Genomic DNA, 17,975 nt, shown 5'->3' with positions numbered 1-17,975 from the left:
GCTGGAACTAAACTGAACTGGCGGGCTTAATGTCCCTGTATTTATACTACTATTCTTTTTACTGGAAAGTTCTATAATATTCTAGAAGTTACTCCAAGTTTACGCAGCACTTAATCGATCTGGAATGTTCTGGAAAATAGCTAAATTTCAAAGTATCACTGTCCTGGTCACAAAAGCAAAGTTTGTGCGGAATAATAGCCATTTTCTATACTTTTGAGGCATAAGCAATTAGGAAATACCACTTACTACCCAGGAACAAAAAAACAATTGTTACACAGTCAAATCAGCAGGTTCATGAGCCAACACCATGCATGGTCACCTTTGTCTCCCCAGTGCTGATCTTTCCACACTGTGTCAGATACTCATTTAAGGTTAATTGACCCAGGACAGATTCAGATAATCACCGCTAATGTACTCCACGACCAGGAATTGAACTCAGGCGCTAGGTGTGTAGCACAGTGCACTAACCACTACGCTACTGCTCCACAAACACACACAGGTATACACACACGTACACACACTCATTCGCACGCATGTGGATTACAGATAGAGATAGTAGATCCAATAGCAAAGGTTGATGACGATGAAGGTGAGGGGAAAGGCCTTGCGAGAGTAGTTATCGATGTGGTGTGGGTTCTGCACTGTGCAGCAGTTCATGATGCAGACCAGCCGCTCCTTCAGCTTCTTCCCTTCCACGTTGATCCCCTGGGGAGCGCCGTTGGGCTTGGGTTCCCCAGGAGATGAGGAGTGTCCGGGAGACGAGGAGTGCCCGTGCCCATTCCCACTGCCGCTGCCTCCGTCGTAGCTGTCCACCGTCTTTGCGGGGCAGCGCGTCACGGGGGTCTGCATCATCCCGTTGCTCTCTTCGAACTCCTTCTTCAGCTCCTAACGGACAAAAGAGCGGTGATTTTGACACACCGATTCAACGGCTTACATAAGCGATGCTTATTATTCGTCATGTTAAAGGCAGCAGAGAATGCAGTGGCACACAACAATTACAGTCAGGAATAAAATGTAAACCTTTTCTGAAAATATATTTCAATTACGTTGTGCAATGGCTCTCTGAAAATTGGTCCCCACGTTTTGCAAAAAGTCGAAGTCATTCTGTCCCCCTGCTGTAATGAGCAAGGGGCAGGGCTGATATTTGCAGCAGCCCCAAATATCCTGCATCTGTTTAGCTGTCTCTCCATAGAGCAACCACATGAATTTAAATGTCATAAGTGTGTCATCTATATTCCAGTGGTATTTTCTACGGAGCAGTATTGAAATTGACACGTTTTGCTGCAGCGGGGCTTGAAACTAATTTTAAATACGATATACAGCGTTTTATTTGAAAATGTAGCTAAACTTGTTTTCATCAGATGCCGAGTTTAAAATAATTCCAACATTGGAACTACACAGATCACAAAGGAATATCACAGTTCGTGTCATTCTATAAGTGCAAACCATCGAAGAATGAACATTATATACTGTAATGTGTTTTGTATTGACGATGCATTATCAAGGCCAAAGACATAAAAGTGAAGCTTAACTTGTTCAGCCATTAAGTACCAGTGCGATATACCACTTTGGAGGCAAGGGTTGATGGATCGCATACATTTGTGAAACTTTCAAACCCACTGGGCTGTGATATGGCCAGGCGATTGCAGTACAGCCAATTAATTTGCGAGCCCACCACTGTGAACCTTTGAGTGTCGTTCCCTCGTATATATAAATGGGTTTTCTCTTGATACTCTGGTTTTCTCCCACGTAAAAATAACATTCAGAGACATTGCCAAACATATGAGAAAGCAAGACCCTTCTTCAATAGCCTTGAGACTCAGTGATACTTTCCAGACGGAATTAATCGTGTTATAATTATACACTTGAATGATTAAGATACCTAATGTGCTAAATTGATCTTAATTTTAACATCGTTCTAATTTCTTCCTGGAGAATACGTGATTTGTGAATGAGATCGGTGTACCAATACAATATATTTGACTTAATATTTTGTCCTCTACAGACGATTTCTCTGTTGAGGACAAAACAATATTTTTCACAAGAAGGTAGACAGAAAATTGCATGGCACCTGACAGCCCGAGCGATGCCCAGCTGACGAGCAAGACATTTTTTTTTATTTTATATCCATTTTTAAAAAGGAGCTATGTGCCCATTGTGTTTTTATGTTCGGAGGTCGATGCCATAAAAGTGTAGTTGAGTTGCTAAGTTGTTATCTATAACAATGTCCCCTCACACATAAGCACAAAAACGATGGAATGTTCACCAGTTGTTTCACTTTAGGTGGCAGGTGAATGCTCGTAGTTGAAATGTGCCAAGATACCAATGTGTTACATTCTTTGATATTCTATGTTGGGTTTTGGGACCTAAATGGATCTCAGAGCATGAATATGGTTTAAACAGCAGTCAAATCGGGACAATTTCTACTACAAAGGCCTGCCTCAAGAGAATATAGATGTAATTCAGTGGAGTTTGTGTTGATAATCCATAAATTTGTTCCAATTTACTTGCATTATCTATTTCAGTAATTATATATTGGTCATCACATTTGTTAGACCCAGTAATTACACGCAACCCTATTTACTGGACTACCGCACAGTATTTATTTTTCTCAATAAAACTTCAAAACATAATATGTTATATATTATGTTAACAGGAGCATCAGGACATTTAAAGTGCCAAAGAGGAAATACAACAGGAATGTGGACAAAATAGAATCCCTCACTCAACTGTGAGCCACCAGCAAACACCACAAAATAAAGTGACGTCCCTAAGGAAGACTTTGGATGATAAGACATGAAACTAGGGTTTATGTTTCCACTGAAATCTTTAACTGTGACGGGGTCGGCAATTATTTACGGGTTACATTGCAATCTCATGGCTGCACTTTGTCCATTTGGAGAGTTTATAGCTTCCACCAGCAGGTGGCATGTACCATGGTACTTCTGTAAGTTACCGATAGTAGTCCATTGTAGCCTCTGACCGATGGACTCAACAAAACGCAAGTGCATTCAATTGACAGCAATTCAATCTCACATTGTGTAGAATTTTTTAACTAGATTACAATCACCGGTACCAAATGTACGAGCATCGTTGGTTAGACGACAAGCAAATAGAATTTAAAAAATCAACTAATGCTCATCCCCAAACATCATGTGACTTACACACTGCATTATATTTATCCAGCAAGAGGAGGCAAAATCCCCTCTGGAGCAACACCTTTATCAGCTCGATGTAGGAAATATAATCCACACCCAATGTCTACCACATTCATCGTTTAAAAATACCGCTATTAATAATGCTATTACTTGCACACACGCACAATTTCAGCAGCAGAGATATCATGCAGTGTTAATGTATGCCAGCAATGAAAAGCACATTTCCCCTTTGTGGAGATAAGCAGCTGGAGAAGAGGGAAGCTTAATATTTAAAGAGCTATTGATGCGGTCCAAACTTGCTTAGGAAAAAGATTTTAGTAGCCTGTGCTGGCAGTTTAGCTTGAACACTGAGGCTATCACCACAGCTCTGTCAAGAATGCCGTAGGCAAAGGCTTAGCCAGGATTTCTTACACGGCAGAGCACGTAGGGCAGACTTGCAGTGTTTTATATGTGTCACAGCTTGTTACAGCTTTGGGTGGTAGCGTACGCTTTCTTGTACTTCCCGGATCTAATCGCTGCATTTCACACATATAACACGCGCTTTGGAATCGTATGAAAAGGGAAGAGACTGTCCACCAGCATTTCTATTCACCGATTTAAATACACATAATCTTGGAGGGTCGTGGAGCTATATACTACCGCTGGATGAAGGGGGTTGCAATCTAAGCCCATGGTCATGGGATATGTACTGTTTGCAGAATAGACAAGGCTTGGGTTTAAAACGGCAGCACATACAAGATACACACTGCCCCCTACCACACTGCTGGGTTATCGCTTGCACTTAGACTTGGGGGGGGGGGGGGGATTGTGCCCCATGCTAAACTGCTGACATTGCTTCTACATTTAAATTGCCTGCAGTTGACCCCAAATCATATTTTGATTACCTCAGCATCCATTAGCTGCTGCTTTCTGATGGGTCCCTTCCGTGGGAATGTTGTAATTTCCAACACCCATTCAGGTTATACTATCCGAGATGAACAATGGCCAACTTTGACTTTTAACAAAGAATGTGACAATTCTCAGCTCTGGGAATCTGGAACAAAAACCGACTCCTCTTCATCCTCTCTGACGAAAGCCGCAGCGACAGACAGAGAGAAGTGGAAAGACCACTGCAAGGAGATATCAGTGAAGGAAAAGGTCATAACCCAGCGGCCTGAAAAACCAAGGATCTAGCAGAGTAACAAATAGCAACCACGCCTGTGGGTCACTGTAAACAAGTTGCAAACATTACCAAATATACTTGGAGGCCTGTGAACGGTGGGGTTGTGGCGAGTGTGGGATGAGCTGCTACCCAAAGATGCACGTTGCACATAAAAAAACTGTCAGCCTTATTTAGACAGCCGGCTCAAAATAACTTAATGTGTGGCCATTTCTGTCAATTGCACAACCAACTCCAAGTGACAAAACTGGCAGTTCTTTTGAGCTGGTGGCGTGAATCATTGGGCGATTTGCCAGGCAAGGCAAATCGCCCGATGATGCTGGATGTAATTACCAGCTAAACGTCACGGTACTCAAATTGTAAATGTTGTGGATTTACTCTCGAACACACCGATGGGCTGAATTCGTCACTAATTGGCGTTTTGTTTACGTAACAAATCCCTTACTAATTGGCTGTGTCGGGTGGTGGAGGGTTACGACATATTTATACTTACGCGATCTAATCCAAAAACCTATATTATGAATAATATTTGTCGCAAAAGCCTACATATTATTAAATCCGATTTGCGTTTCTCTTTATTTCCCCCCGGGCCCGCGCACTCGTCGTTACTGTTTGCGATGGGGCTTTTCTCATTGTTCGCGAAATTCGAACGAGGCCCGGCTTTACCCGTTGGATGTCGTGGATGTGTCCCTGCTCGAGCGTGTGGAAGTGCGCCACGGCGTACTCCACGAGCGCGCCGAAAATAAAGCTGAAGCAGATGCCCAGGTAGACGTCGATGGCCTTGATGAAGCAGTTGGCGTTGGGCAGGGAGGTGCGCGCGCCCATCATTAGCGTGGTCATGGTGAGCACTGTGGTGACGCCTGCATTCGTGCCGAGGAGAAAGAGAGGTTACCGAAAGACCCAAAGAATATTGGCACTACTTTCTCCACAGTGTGTGGAATGGAATGTGAGAAGGCCATTTTCCAGACTAAAAACAAAAGGCATGCACAGGTGTTGTGCACTACATTTCTGCATTTGTGAGTATGGCCATGTGGAAAGTCAAACGATGTTTTTACACTACATTACACCAATATGTAAATTCATACTGGGGTCACATGTGTAATGAAGGCAGCTAAAAAGCACACACTCGGTTAAACAGGGTGGACGAGTGCAATTATGGCCATCTCAGAGTAATAAGCTGACACCGCTGAGATTTTAGATTCAAATCTGGGTTAGAGCCACATGTGACCTAACCTCATGTGCAGGCGAGTTGATGGCCTCAGCCCAGTCACCAATAGTGGACAAATAGCGTTACATATATTTGGCATATTCCAGCTTTGCACTATGAAATCACATAAATTGGATTTGATCACCATGTGATGAACACTCGATGCAGGGCATATACATGTGTGACAAACCGTGGATTCCCTGGGACTCCTTTGGTCATGGAGCCCATGTGGAGTGTCTGGGGCTCGTTGGTGCTGGGTACCAGTTGCTTCAAACTGAGCTGTGCTGCCGGTGTTGCCCTCTCCTCTCGATGGCGAGATGTCAACTACCTCGCCTAGTATACAGGAGGTCGTGAGTTAGATTCCGACCCTGACGATGCCCGTATATTTGGAGTGTGCATGTTCTCCCCATGGTCGTGTAGATTTTTCTCCGGGTCGTCCGGGTTTTCCCTCCACATTTAGAATCAACATGCGATTAGAATATTTGGTTGCTATAAATTTTCACATGATAAGGCACTTCGTTAAGCGATCGTGTGTGGCCAGGTTGGGTCTGAAAAATAGCTATACAGCTCAGTGGTGCTTACCTGGTAAAATAAAATATAGTTTAGTTTAGTCTCTCTCTCATGGTTTGCTCCCTCCCCCCATTCCCAACATAGCTTCGATTGAAATGTATTTTTTGTTGTAAAGCATCTTCACACGTGGCTTAATTTAGACACTGTATATATTTAAAATGTTGTTGTTGTCATGCCTGAGGTTTATAGGTAGTAGTAGTATTTGTATGTTCAATTTAACCATACATACATGGGCTATTCTGTTTTTATTCTCATACTAGCCTTGGGAAGTACTGATTTCTGCTCATGGCACTGAACTAGTGGTGAAAGTTCCACGTTCCAATGGTGGAAGCTGGTCAATCCGTAAGGTGACCACCTTTCACATCCCACATAGCGGTACTGATCTGATTGAATCAATGAAAAGGTGCGTACATTCTACGAACATCATTTGAACTCGCAACTCTACTGGCTATTCATCAGGCCTTGGATGAGTTAACACCAACACAAATAACATTTGCGGGTTAGGTTTTTTAGCATTATCATATGCAAGTGGCCAAGATCATTTAGTATTTGACTCCTTTGGGTACTTTACAATTCCACATAATCGCAAGACCCTTTTTGCAATGAGAATTTGGGATATTGTATAAGTTAAGAATATTATGCACTTGCTAGATAACGCTGCCACGAATATTAAGAGATATAAATTTTATACAAGGTCTCTCGGCACACAGACCAATGTGTCATTCATTTACATCCTCACCGTGATGGAATGCACCACGAAAACAATTAAATGATTTCAGAATTATGTTTAGAACTACAATATATAACACGTGAAATGTGGTGCCGATAATATTACATAGTTTATAATGCGATTAAAAAAGGTCGTTTTGTTTTTCCGTTATACATTTTCCAAATTTGACCTTCATTTGCAACCATCAATACAATACTGGAGCCCAACTCTGGGCTGTGCATGAAGGTGTTTTTAACATCCCATGTTCATTGATCTGGCCGACATTTTTTATTGTGTGATTTAAAGGGACAAATAGATTATTGTAGTGAACTTTTTTTCGTACAATTTATAGCAGTTATTATTAATCTGTACAATCAGGGCGGAAATTACCGATCTTTACTCATGTTAAATATTTCATAAATAATGATAACATAGAAAATTGATTGATGTTTCCTCAAATCACATGTTTAACAAAGCATCATCCATTTGTGTTTGAACATTTTTACATTGTGAATGCATATCAAAGACATAAAACCAAATCACTCTCAATGCACCCAATCAGTTAAGATCTCAGAAGCCAAACAGACTTTAGCCTAGTTAGTATGTGAATGGATAGTCACCAGGGCTTGCCAGGTATTGAAGCAACAGGGCTGCGAAATGGCCGGAATATTGAAATGATGAATATCACCCCTCGTATACAGGGTGGGTTTTCTCTGGTTTCCTCCCACATGAAGTGAAAGGCTCTTTCAGTGAATTGGCCAAATATATCCCACTGAAAAAAAGTGTATTGAGACTCAGTGAAGCTTTCCTGAATAAATAATTGGAAGTTTTTTTTATATGTACACTGTAAATATAATGTTTCATACACAATCACGTTTTTCCGTGACTTTTGTGCTGTTTGCTAATCAGCTATTATGAGTTACTAGCAATACAATGTATCCTATGCTCAGCAGGTTTTTTGTGTTGTCAAAATGGGTAGCCAAGTTGAATGCAATGGAGCAAAACAGGATTATCATCCTGAGTGTGTGTGCACTGCACAGAGCTCTTAAATCCGGGAGTTTACTATGCGATTAAAACAAAATCGATATTGCTCCTTACGCCCGTCACACCGTATAACTGCCATGTGCTCGTCCATATGGTTCTAACAATTATAAACTAATTGCATATAGAGAGATTCAGAAAATATGATACACCGGGGGCAGTATTGAGGTAATTGATTCGCAAGACTTATTTTTTCAGATGGTCCTGCCTGGGTGTTTGCATGTGATCAATCCACTGCCAGATGAAACCCTTCTCAAGCTGCAGCCACCTTTCATAAGCATACAATCTAATAATCCAATAATCGACCATTACCTGCAAATGAACTGATATCAGCGCTCCATCTCGTCGTCCTCTCAGCTGCGTCCCATTCGTTGGTTGCCACTTCAATCCATGATTATGCTTTACCATCCTTTCTAGCGATGTGTCCTGCTCAAGCCCACTTACTTTCTCTTGGCAGTTTGAATGATGTAATTTGCCATACAAAAGAAGAATGATGTCATTAACCTGTATATCCTATCGAATGCACGCAATTCTCTTTTTGGCTTCTCAATGCAATTCTAAGCACGCATCTCTCCAAACTTCTTTGGGCACTTTTCAGTTTTTGTTCCGTATTTTACAACCATGACCGTATTTCAAAACCAAGTCATGACAGGTGGTAGATCTTTTTTATACGTATCTTCATTGGGGTCATTGGTATGTTACTTTTCATTATCAAGTTGATATTTCCAGAAAAGTTCCAACCCACCTCTTTATGCATAAATACAAAATAAAACGTTTCGATGCACTTACATCAGAAAACTACTTGCTGTACTGCCCCCTACTGGCACTGTGGTACCCAGAAGGTGATATGTCATGTGTAAATAATTTAAACACGATCAACCAATTAGTCTGCAGTGCTATTCCATATTTTTTTACACGTGCATTTATCACCATCACCATCATCATCGGCCATGGCCAATCTACTGCTGGATGACGGCCCAATCCGCAACCTCATCTCACGAATCCTGCGATGGAATAATTCACCGAGCACCTGCACGCACGCAGATTCGCTGCTCAATCTCCTCTCGGTGGACATCCTCTATGATGCATTCCTTTCCTTGGCCGAGACTCCCATTATTATTTTTAACCATAGGCAATCATCACTTCTGGAGACGAGTGTCCTGCCCAAGACCACTTTCGTTTCTTAATATATGTAGTTCGAGTGGCGTCATTAACCCGAGTATGTTCTCTAATCCATCTGTCCCGCGCCAAAAAAGTGCACAAAATAAAAATAAAAAGATGCATGGTTGGAATTACGCTGAGAGCCAAAAAGAAGTGAAGTTATTTATTGTTCAACTTATAATGTTTTTTTGCAAAGCAGCGAGTTTAATCACATGCAATAAAAACGCAGTGCTTCATGATTAACTGCATTTTTTTTAGCATACATCAGTAACGATTGTGTGCATTTTAGCCACGTGTATTGAAGGCATAAATATGTATGATACATATGTGTGCATCGGTGTGTTTGCAAAAGTGCTTACATTCAATGCCAACGTTGTTTAAATTATTAAGAGGGAATATTATTGCACAAGAAGGCATCGCATGAATTCTGCCTTCACATTTAATTTGGCCCAGTTCAAAGCTGAAGATGCAACTTGCATATTTATGGCAGAGAAGCACAGAATGAAAGCATCATCAATCAACTGCACAACTTAAAAAAAAAAACATTGTAAATTGTATATAAGATCAACTTTGCCAGGATTAGGGGGGAGAAAACCTGCAAGTTCACTTCAGGAATTATTCTGGATATGTTCTGCTGTGCAGATAGTTCTGTACAAAACAAAAACGTGTATCTCTGTTACAGATAGTGACAGCACAATCGAGATGTGATTTATGAAAACAATTTAAACAAAAAAAACAAAAGATCTGCAGAACTCACCGATACAGATCCTGGCAGGGACGGAAGACTGGCTGATCCAGAAGGACACCCAGGACAGCACAACGAGCAGCACGGACGGAATGTACGTCTCCAGGATGAAATACAAGATGTTACGCCGCAGTTTGAAGTGAAACACCAGCTTCGGGTACTGGCCTGCCGCAGAGTCATAATAAAGGACCGTGCAGTTATCACTTTTTCTCGGCTGCTTGATTCTCAAAATCATGTTCTTATTGAGGTAGATGTCCTGGAAAATTGGTTAGTCTTCCCAGAACATAAAAAAAAATTCAGATAATAATATACCATACAAGATAATTAATTTGCTTGTAAATCTTCCTTCTGCTGACATCGTGACATATTCTTCTCATGATATGTCCCGGGGTTCTTTTTTTTTGTACCTCCGAGGAAGCATATCCGAGGTGTACATTTCAATTCTGGTTCAGCCAATCAACAGCGGTCACAATGTGTAAGTCTGAACCCTTGTTGTTATCACACATTCTTGTGAGTGCAGTCCATCACGAATGCACAGTGATGACAACAAAGTAAACGTGGATAGACAGGCCCTCGCCATCAGAAGGTGGAATTTTACCAGTCACTCCAGAGTGTTGACTTATTTGTTTGTTTAATTGTTTTTGCCACCCCATGTTTATTAAAGGTGGGGCAAAAAGTTAAGTGCGTGAGTGCAAGGGGAAGACAATGGGGAAATGGGCGAAAGGAGCAGGGGTAAGGGGTTTTATTTTTACCTCACCTGTGCACTTCGTTTGGAATATGACTGTCATCTAACCATCAATACAATGCTGGAGCCCAACTCTGGGCTGTGCATGAAGGTGTTTTAACATCCCATGTTCATTGATCTAGCCGACACTTTCTATTGTGATTTAAAGGGACAACTAGATTATTGTAGTGAACTTTTTTCGTAATTTATAGCAGTTGTTATTAATCTGTGCAATTAGGGCGGAAATTACCGATCTTTACTCATGTTACATATTTCATAAATAATGATAACATAGAAAATTGATTGATGTTTCCTCAAATCACATTTTTAACAAAGCATCATCCATTTGTGTTTGAACATTTTTACATTGTGAATGCATATCAAAATTTCATATTCTACTGTACTTCTGCGATTGCATTGTCCAGGCTCAGGCGATCCTGTAATTCAAACTCTCAACAAAGGGGGTTTGAATCCCTTCGGAAATTCCCATTCTATGGGTTTTGATGGCATTGTGAATTCAGGATTTACGACTTTATTCCCATGGAAACCCCCTGGTGAATAGAGCGATAAATGTGAACAGACACGCGTGATCTCAAGGGCCACAGCTTTGACACTTACAGCTTCAATCCATGCCTAAAGAGCCCCCATGTTCGTTGACAGTGAGACACATTTCTGAGGTTGATTGTTTTATATTGAAGTCCACGGACTACCTTCCTGCTTACGTGTCGCTACTATTTATAATTTTGTTACCATATTTCTACAAAAGTTACTTTACACCTTCTTTGGGTCTTAAGTCAAGATTTACTTTACACTGCAGTTGGTATTCGACAACACATTTTCTACTACTATTATCACTATATTATTTTACCAAGTAAGGCCCACTGAGCTATATAGCCCAATGAAGTGGCTTATGTGGAAATGTATAACAGCCAAATACTCTAAACGCATGTTTCGAAATGTGCAGTGAAAAACAGGAGGACCAGGAGAAAAATCCACACGACCACGGAGAGAACATGCAAACTCCAAATATACAGGCGTCAGGGTCGAGATCGAACTCACGACCTCCTGTATATCAGGCGAGGTAGTTAACATCTTTACACTGCGGCACCCTATTATTACATATTACATAAAGGCAGTGTTTTTTTCGGCCAGAGAATTCCAGGGATGAACTTCAAAAAATATTTTCCCATCTGCCCCCCACCCCCACCCAAGTAGGGAGCCACTGAAAATATTCCATGAGAAATTAATCCCTGCATCAAGGTAACCTCTGACACCAAAAATTAAAATCAAGCATCCTGGAAATAATCCATTGCAACAGCATGGCAAGCTATTATTGGCAAGTGAGACACAGCACATTTCAGTATTCCTTTGATGTAAAAAAATCGCCATTTTTTTTCAAAGTACTGTATTGTATAGATCAATATATTTCAATTACCTGTGTTGCTCAAAACAACATCAAAAGGTATGAGCAATACCGTGTAAGATATAATTGTTGAGGACCACCGCAAAACTCGACTTCCACAGCAACCAATTATATAAAGTGCTGTAATTCTATATTTGTCCAGGAAAACATTACTCAACCTCATGACACATTTTCAGTAGGGACCCACTTGGTATGTTTGGCCAATTCTTTTCAAGAAATTTTTTAGAAGTGTCCAAAAAAAGCTCATACATAAGAGAGAAAAACGCTCAAACTTGCATCGGAAAAAAACGACATGCTGTACTGCCTTTCGAAGATGCATTATTGTCATTCAGGTATATATTGTGCACGTAATCTTAGCATGATTGTGTAGTGACGTATAGTGAGTCACTGTGGTGTAGCGCCAGCCACTGAGAGTAGAGTGGAACTGTGCGTGTCAAAGCCTCTCTCTGGAACAAGAGTGTGGATAGCATGGAAGGGAACCCTAGGGGGCATTGTTCTGGTCACAGAGAGAGGTCGGTTAAGGATGTAACAGTCTGGGTGAACCCGAGACGGCACGTGACCGGACAGAAGAGGTAATGGGACGCTTGGCATAGGGTCCTCGGGCTTCTAGTAAGATCCAGAAGGAGGCGTGGCCGGGGCCATGCTGAGGAGGATAAAAGCCGAGTCCCGAGAGCGATCTGGGCTGTCTTCTAGAATCATCCCCTCGAGCCACGTCGCTTCGGTCTTCGATCGGGGTCTTATCTAGTAGTTACTCTGTTGGGGGTAGTTAACAGTGTTGCCTTTGATAGTAGCCCGGTTGGGGCCGTATAATAAACGTGTTGCCTCCCAGACCAAGTGTGTGCCTCCGTGGAACCCACTACAATTGCATAACCCCTCCTACAGGTTATTAGATTTCAAGTGTGTGCCACTGCACCCAACGATGCTGTTGGACTATGTATATAACTGAATGTTTGAAACGTCATTTTTCACTACATCTCACAACTCTATAATGAATATGCAGAGGTAACAATTTAAAAACTGGGGCATACCATGATAATATTATCTCACAATTCCGAAATAGGGAAGAACGACATAGAAATGTGTTGTCTTGATGGGTGATTTGTTGCACAACTGACACAAACCTGGATTTCTAATGTCCCAGAAAGACAACTACCTCATCAAGTCCTGTTAAAACCAGGACAGGTGACAATCCGCTATACAGAACATGATGCATACCTTGGGCTGCAACAGGTGTAGGTTTTAATTCACATTTGTATCACCAAGGGATTGCTTTCCAAACAAAATCACTGCTTGTAAATTGAAAACAGTGCTCAAATGTATGACAAGACTCAACTTTACAGACATGCAAGCTCTGTGAGCTGTTATAAAAGAGATCGGTGGTTGTCACCTCTGAGGAGGTGTTGTGACTGAGGAGGTCTTGTGTTGTGACTATGGTCAGTATATTTTGTAAGGCTGAAAAGTCAGTCCCTTTCTGCTACCAGCAGGTGATGCTATAAGTCCCTGCAGGTATACTAACTCATGGTTGATGGAGTTATATTCTTCTCTTGGCGTGTCATTACAAAGGCGTTTCTTTGTTTTATCCTTGACACTTTAATTACCGTAATTATTCAGTGAAACAGAAATATTCCAGTTTCACTTAATAGTCAAATTGTATGTATTCTATATTCAGCTATTATTTATAACTGCTAATTTTTTCAATATGAGCAGGTGTGTTCACTGAATCAAGTTGTACTGGTTGGGGCACATGTCAATGAATATTGATCTTTCATTTGTTTTTTTTATGAACCAAATATGTATCTAAATTTCATTTGGATATTAATTGGCCAAAGGCCAAATGCATGCAATTGTTATTCACAACTATTGTTTATGTAAATGTGCATTTCTGCAATTACTTGCTCACCACTGCTGGCTAAAGGCCCTCTATTTTGGGGGAGCTCTAAAGAGAGTGGGTATTTAGACCTACTCCACGCTGGTCAAATGTCTTGCAAAAGGGGGGAATAACCACACCACACTCGACCTGATGATCGACAAACTGCGGTTTACTCATTTATACTGCTGGGAAGACAGTGGTGGGGGAATTTAAGAAACCTGCACCATAGTTTAAACTGCCTGTTGGGAAATATGGCCAAACATGGAGATGACCTGCTGGCACAGCAGTCAGAACATAGAGATGGCATCACTTAGACCCTGGGTTGATTCTGAGCAGTAACTCGGGCTTAAACCAGGTTTTCAAGTGGAGTAAACTAATGTATCGGCCGGGTGACAGAATTAATGTATTAAATATGGGTTTTTACTTAATTTGGATAAATTCCAAGTTTGTTAACAAACACAAAACAGCCGTTTCAGTGCCAAGCAATGAACTTGTATCAGCAGGATGGCATGTTAAGTAGTGCACACTCTTTTGTGTAAAAAATGTTTTAAGTCACATTAAGGTATATTTGAAGCAGTTCAAAAATAATTCCTCTTGTAGGGTATTCTCTTACACATTCCATGATACAACGCTGGCAGCAACCTTGGAATTAAATTTGGGAAAAATCCAAAAATAAATTACCAAACATTAATTCATGTGGCTTTAGACTGTCAAGAAGTATATATGTAGAATTCACCAATTTCATAAATTACAACATTCCATTGTGTCCCTTATCTACTCTGAAAAACAGGTTTCTCAGTTTGCATATTTTTTCTTGGAACAAAAACTCAACGCATTCATCAAATAGCAATGCCTAAAAAGGAATAAATATATATAGTCGATGATGTTTGTGGAAATGCCCCTTCCCCAAGTTCTATAAAAAAGGGCCATTGCCTGAATCGTCATCAATAGTTTTCATTTGTGCTGATGCACCACTGCCACGGAACCTTCAAAAACAAAACAAAGCATTTACGTAGACAAATATATTTCTCACCGGTTTCATAGACGGCCTCAGAAACAGAGGTGTAGTACCCTTCCACCGTGTACTGGGCAAGTTTGAGTGTGTCGAGTCCCCGCACAGAGTCGTTTCCGCGTGTCCAGTAGAACACCAGATCGTTCGTATTGTATCCCCCTAACAATACCACACACTCATCAGAGATCAGCATCGTCATCATCGTCGTCGTCGTCATCATCATCATCATTCACCGTCAGATGTATGAGCATGTCTCAAAATTACCTTTCAGCTGCCCCATATTAAGACGGTGGTTCGCTCAACAACACAAGTGATACAGCCGAGATCTTTAATGTCACACTCATTTACAGCCATCTCAGGTGACTTTCAATCGGAATTACACCTCAAAGCCTTAAACTGCGTAAACTACCCCCGCTGTAATTCATTTGTCTTTATTTATTTGCCGAATGAAAGTGGGGTGGAGTGTTGGTACTCTGAACCTGGCCACCTGAGTTTGATTGCTGACCACCACCATTAGTTTGCGAGTGACAGCTAAACCGTACTTCAGTGACCAGTACGGTGAAGTATGGTCTAACAAAACTCATGTTCAAAAATGTCGTGGTGAGGGAGGTCTCTATTCTGCAGCCAGTGGATTTACAAATGCCAGTCGTGGATGAATAACCACGCACCCCTACTCTGGGCCAACCCACACTGAGCAGTGTAAGCACCTTATGGTCAAACAACTAATATGGCATGAGGCCTTCATACATTAGGTGAACTAACAAAGGGCTGTACATTATATTTAAACCTTTAACCTACCAATGTTAATTACATGACAGTTTTTCGCAGCTGGTGATACACTCATATTTGGATGGGGTCATATTGTGTATCATTTTCGTGTTTCCCATATGGACTGTATTTACTCTCTACACATTTGCTGTTTTAGTCAGTGACCTCTGGAATGAATAACAGGTTAATTGTTAAGAATAGCATGCTTGTGTTACCGAAAACCATGAGACGAAGATTTGGACAATTTGGTGAAGTGGCGTTCGAGCATGCTTGCGTTTGTCAGAAAACAGTCTTCAATATACTGGGAACGTTGAAAAGGAGTGGGCTTGTGATATTTTTACAGCATCAATCAGTATAAGGATTTGGGTACATTTTTTATATTTAATGGAGATAAGGTAAGTCTCACTGAAGTACAGTACAGGAGTCATCGGTGATTGTAGAATTATATACAGAACTCCAGGGCTGTTAATATTTTCAGAGTGTGAGGAATTGGATGTTCTGTCAGGACAAAGACAACGAATCGAACGTTCCAGTTTAATTCAACCTGTTTGTGGTGAGTCATCAGCGTCGTAGCTATACTGAGTGTGCAGGCGGTGCAGTTGCACCGCAGAGGGTCCACAAGGTCCGCAGGAACCCCAGGTGCCAGGCTGTGAATACGTGGGAGGCGGGGGGCAGCGACTGCTTGCAGTTGGCTGCTTGGGGGGGTTGGCAGTGACAGCTGGAGGCGTCGGAAACGAATCCAATTGTCTCAAACGGGTGGTGGGCAGATTGTTGGCACTCGGGAGGGGACAGCAATGTCAAGTTGTGCAGTCGGGTGGCTGTGATGAGTGCGGTGTGCACCTGACACTGATCAGGTGACAGACACCAAAGACGCCTCGGGGCGGGGGGGGGCCTTAATCACGTGGATATGTGAGGCGAGAGCGGACAGTGACGCGGCACGTTTGGGTCCCCCGTTCAATTCGTTGCCACCAGCGCAAATGTTGCACCACTGACTGGGCCCTCTGAATGTGAATAAGCCTGGACATAAAAAAAAGCTCTGAACTCTTTCATGCAACAACTCACAGCTCTCCAGTTGCAGGGTGCAGGTCTGCTTGTCCATGGGATACTTGGTAAGATCCATGTTGCAGGCCACTGTGGTGGTGATTCTGTTGACAAAGAATGCGTGATAGTGCTTCACATCGAATACGCGTAGTTTAGTTCAAAATGTCTGTGTGTTACTGCTCAAATACACCATGGGGTGTATACTTATTTCCAGTGGCTGCTCTTAGCCAGTAGTGGAAACTCGGCATGTCCATAACAGGATCAATCACTACAAAGGTCGACCATTGTTCACTTCCCACACAATAGCGATAATGCTATCAAACCCATTGAAGTAATGGTGAAGCCTGGACCAGAATTTGACTTCACAATCATCAACTGTAGCAGCCCTCCGGCATTCTGAATTTTAATTGTGCTCTCATGTGTGTTCTCATAATGTTATCGTAGGCAGCCATGAATGTATTGCCATCTGTCAATAAGTATGAGATGTGGAATTTTCACCACTGGGTCAGAGCTATACACACACAGGCAGCAAAAAGAGAATACACACATAATGGACGTTATGTAATTAAAGAAAAAATGTGAGTGTTCCTATGCTCCATCGTATATTGGGCCGTGCTTATATCAATTGGTAGTCGTGAGCCAATCGTGAAAATACCTCATTCCTATGGTGGGTTCAAGGTTCTACAACTCGCAGGATAGTGCAATGCAATTGGCACTTTGACGTCGTCAAAAAAGAGTGAGAAGCACATTACAGGCAAAACAAGATGATTCACATACAACTTAAAGATGAGCAAGTAGATCAATTAAGATTAGGTCTAAGCAACAGATACGAATGCACAGAGGAGCAAAATTATTCAATGGATGTCAGCACTTTAAACAATCATCAATCACCCGTTATGCATTTCCCACGTCACAGCCAGCATATGCCAGCGATAACGACTGTGGTACATCCATGGACAGTGCATTGAAAATGCGAGCGAAGGTTAGAGGGCAGAGAACACAATTTATGAAACCACCAAAGATATGTTCAGGAAGAGGAGGGGTATAAAGTAACCATTGTTGGTAAAATTACGTGTATATTTCACCAGGTAGTACAGTGGTTAGAGTTTTAGGCCAGCAAATAGGGTCGAATCCTTCTTAATATTTTCAGAGTCAAGAAATGAGTGCCACTTTGTGGGAAGTAATTGTCTTATGAAAAGGATATCCCATGGCATAGGAATGTGGAATTTGCAGCACTGGCTCGGGAATTAGCGCCAATACTAAACATCGTAACTTTTTTTCAACCATGATGTCCCCCACACAGAGCGGCTTGCAAGATACAAAAAGTTCATTCTTACATCACGCACCTCCTACATCGAAGGTCGCATCCAAACTGCCTCAGGAAACC

The 17,975-nt window shown here is 41.7% G+C and overlaps 1 protein-coding gene across 1 annotated transcript in view; it reads right to left on the bottom strand.

The window, feature by feature from the left end:
• Positions 1–303: 303 nt before the first annotated feature.
• The window catches only part of LOC144718004 (gamma-aminobutyric acid receptor subunit pi-like), a 41,553-nt gene continuing 23,881 nt past the window's right edge, over positions 304–17,975 (bottom strand). Inside the window, exons 5-9 of the mRNA XM_078593862.1 lie at positions 16,610–16,692; positions 14,801–14,938; positions 9,763–9,915; positions 4,984–5,177; positions 304–885 (exon numbers count right to left, since the gene is read on the bottom strand). Coding sequence (XP_078449988.1) covers positions 541–885; positions 4,984–5,177; positions 9,763–9,915; positions 14,801–14,938; positions 16,610–16,692 — 913 coding nt within the window. The 3' untranslated portion in view covers positions 304–540. The remainder of the gene's footprint in view (positions 886–4,983; positions 5,178–9,762; positions 9,916–14,800; positions 14,939–16,609; positions 16,693–17,975) is intronic.

The sequence above is a fragment of the Lampetra planeri genome, chromosome 4 (assembly GCF_965212315.1).
Source record: "Lampetra planeri chromosome 4, kcLamPlan1.2.h2, whole genome shotgun sequence".
NCBI classification, from domain to species: domain Eukaryota; kingdom Metazoa; phylum Chordata; class Hyperoartia; order Petromyzontiformes; family Petromyzontidae; genus Lampetra; species Lampetra planeri.
The sequence above is the reverse complement of the archived record's forward strand: the minus strand, read 5'-3'. Positions and strand labels throughout refer to the sequence as shown.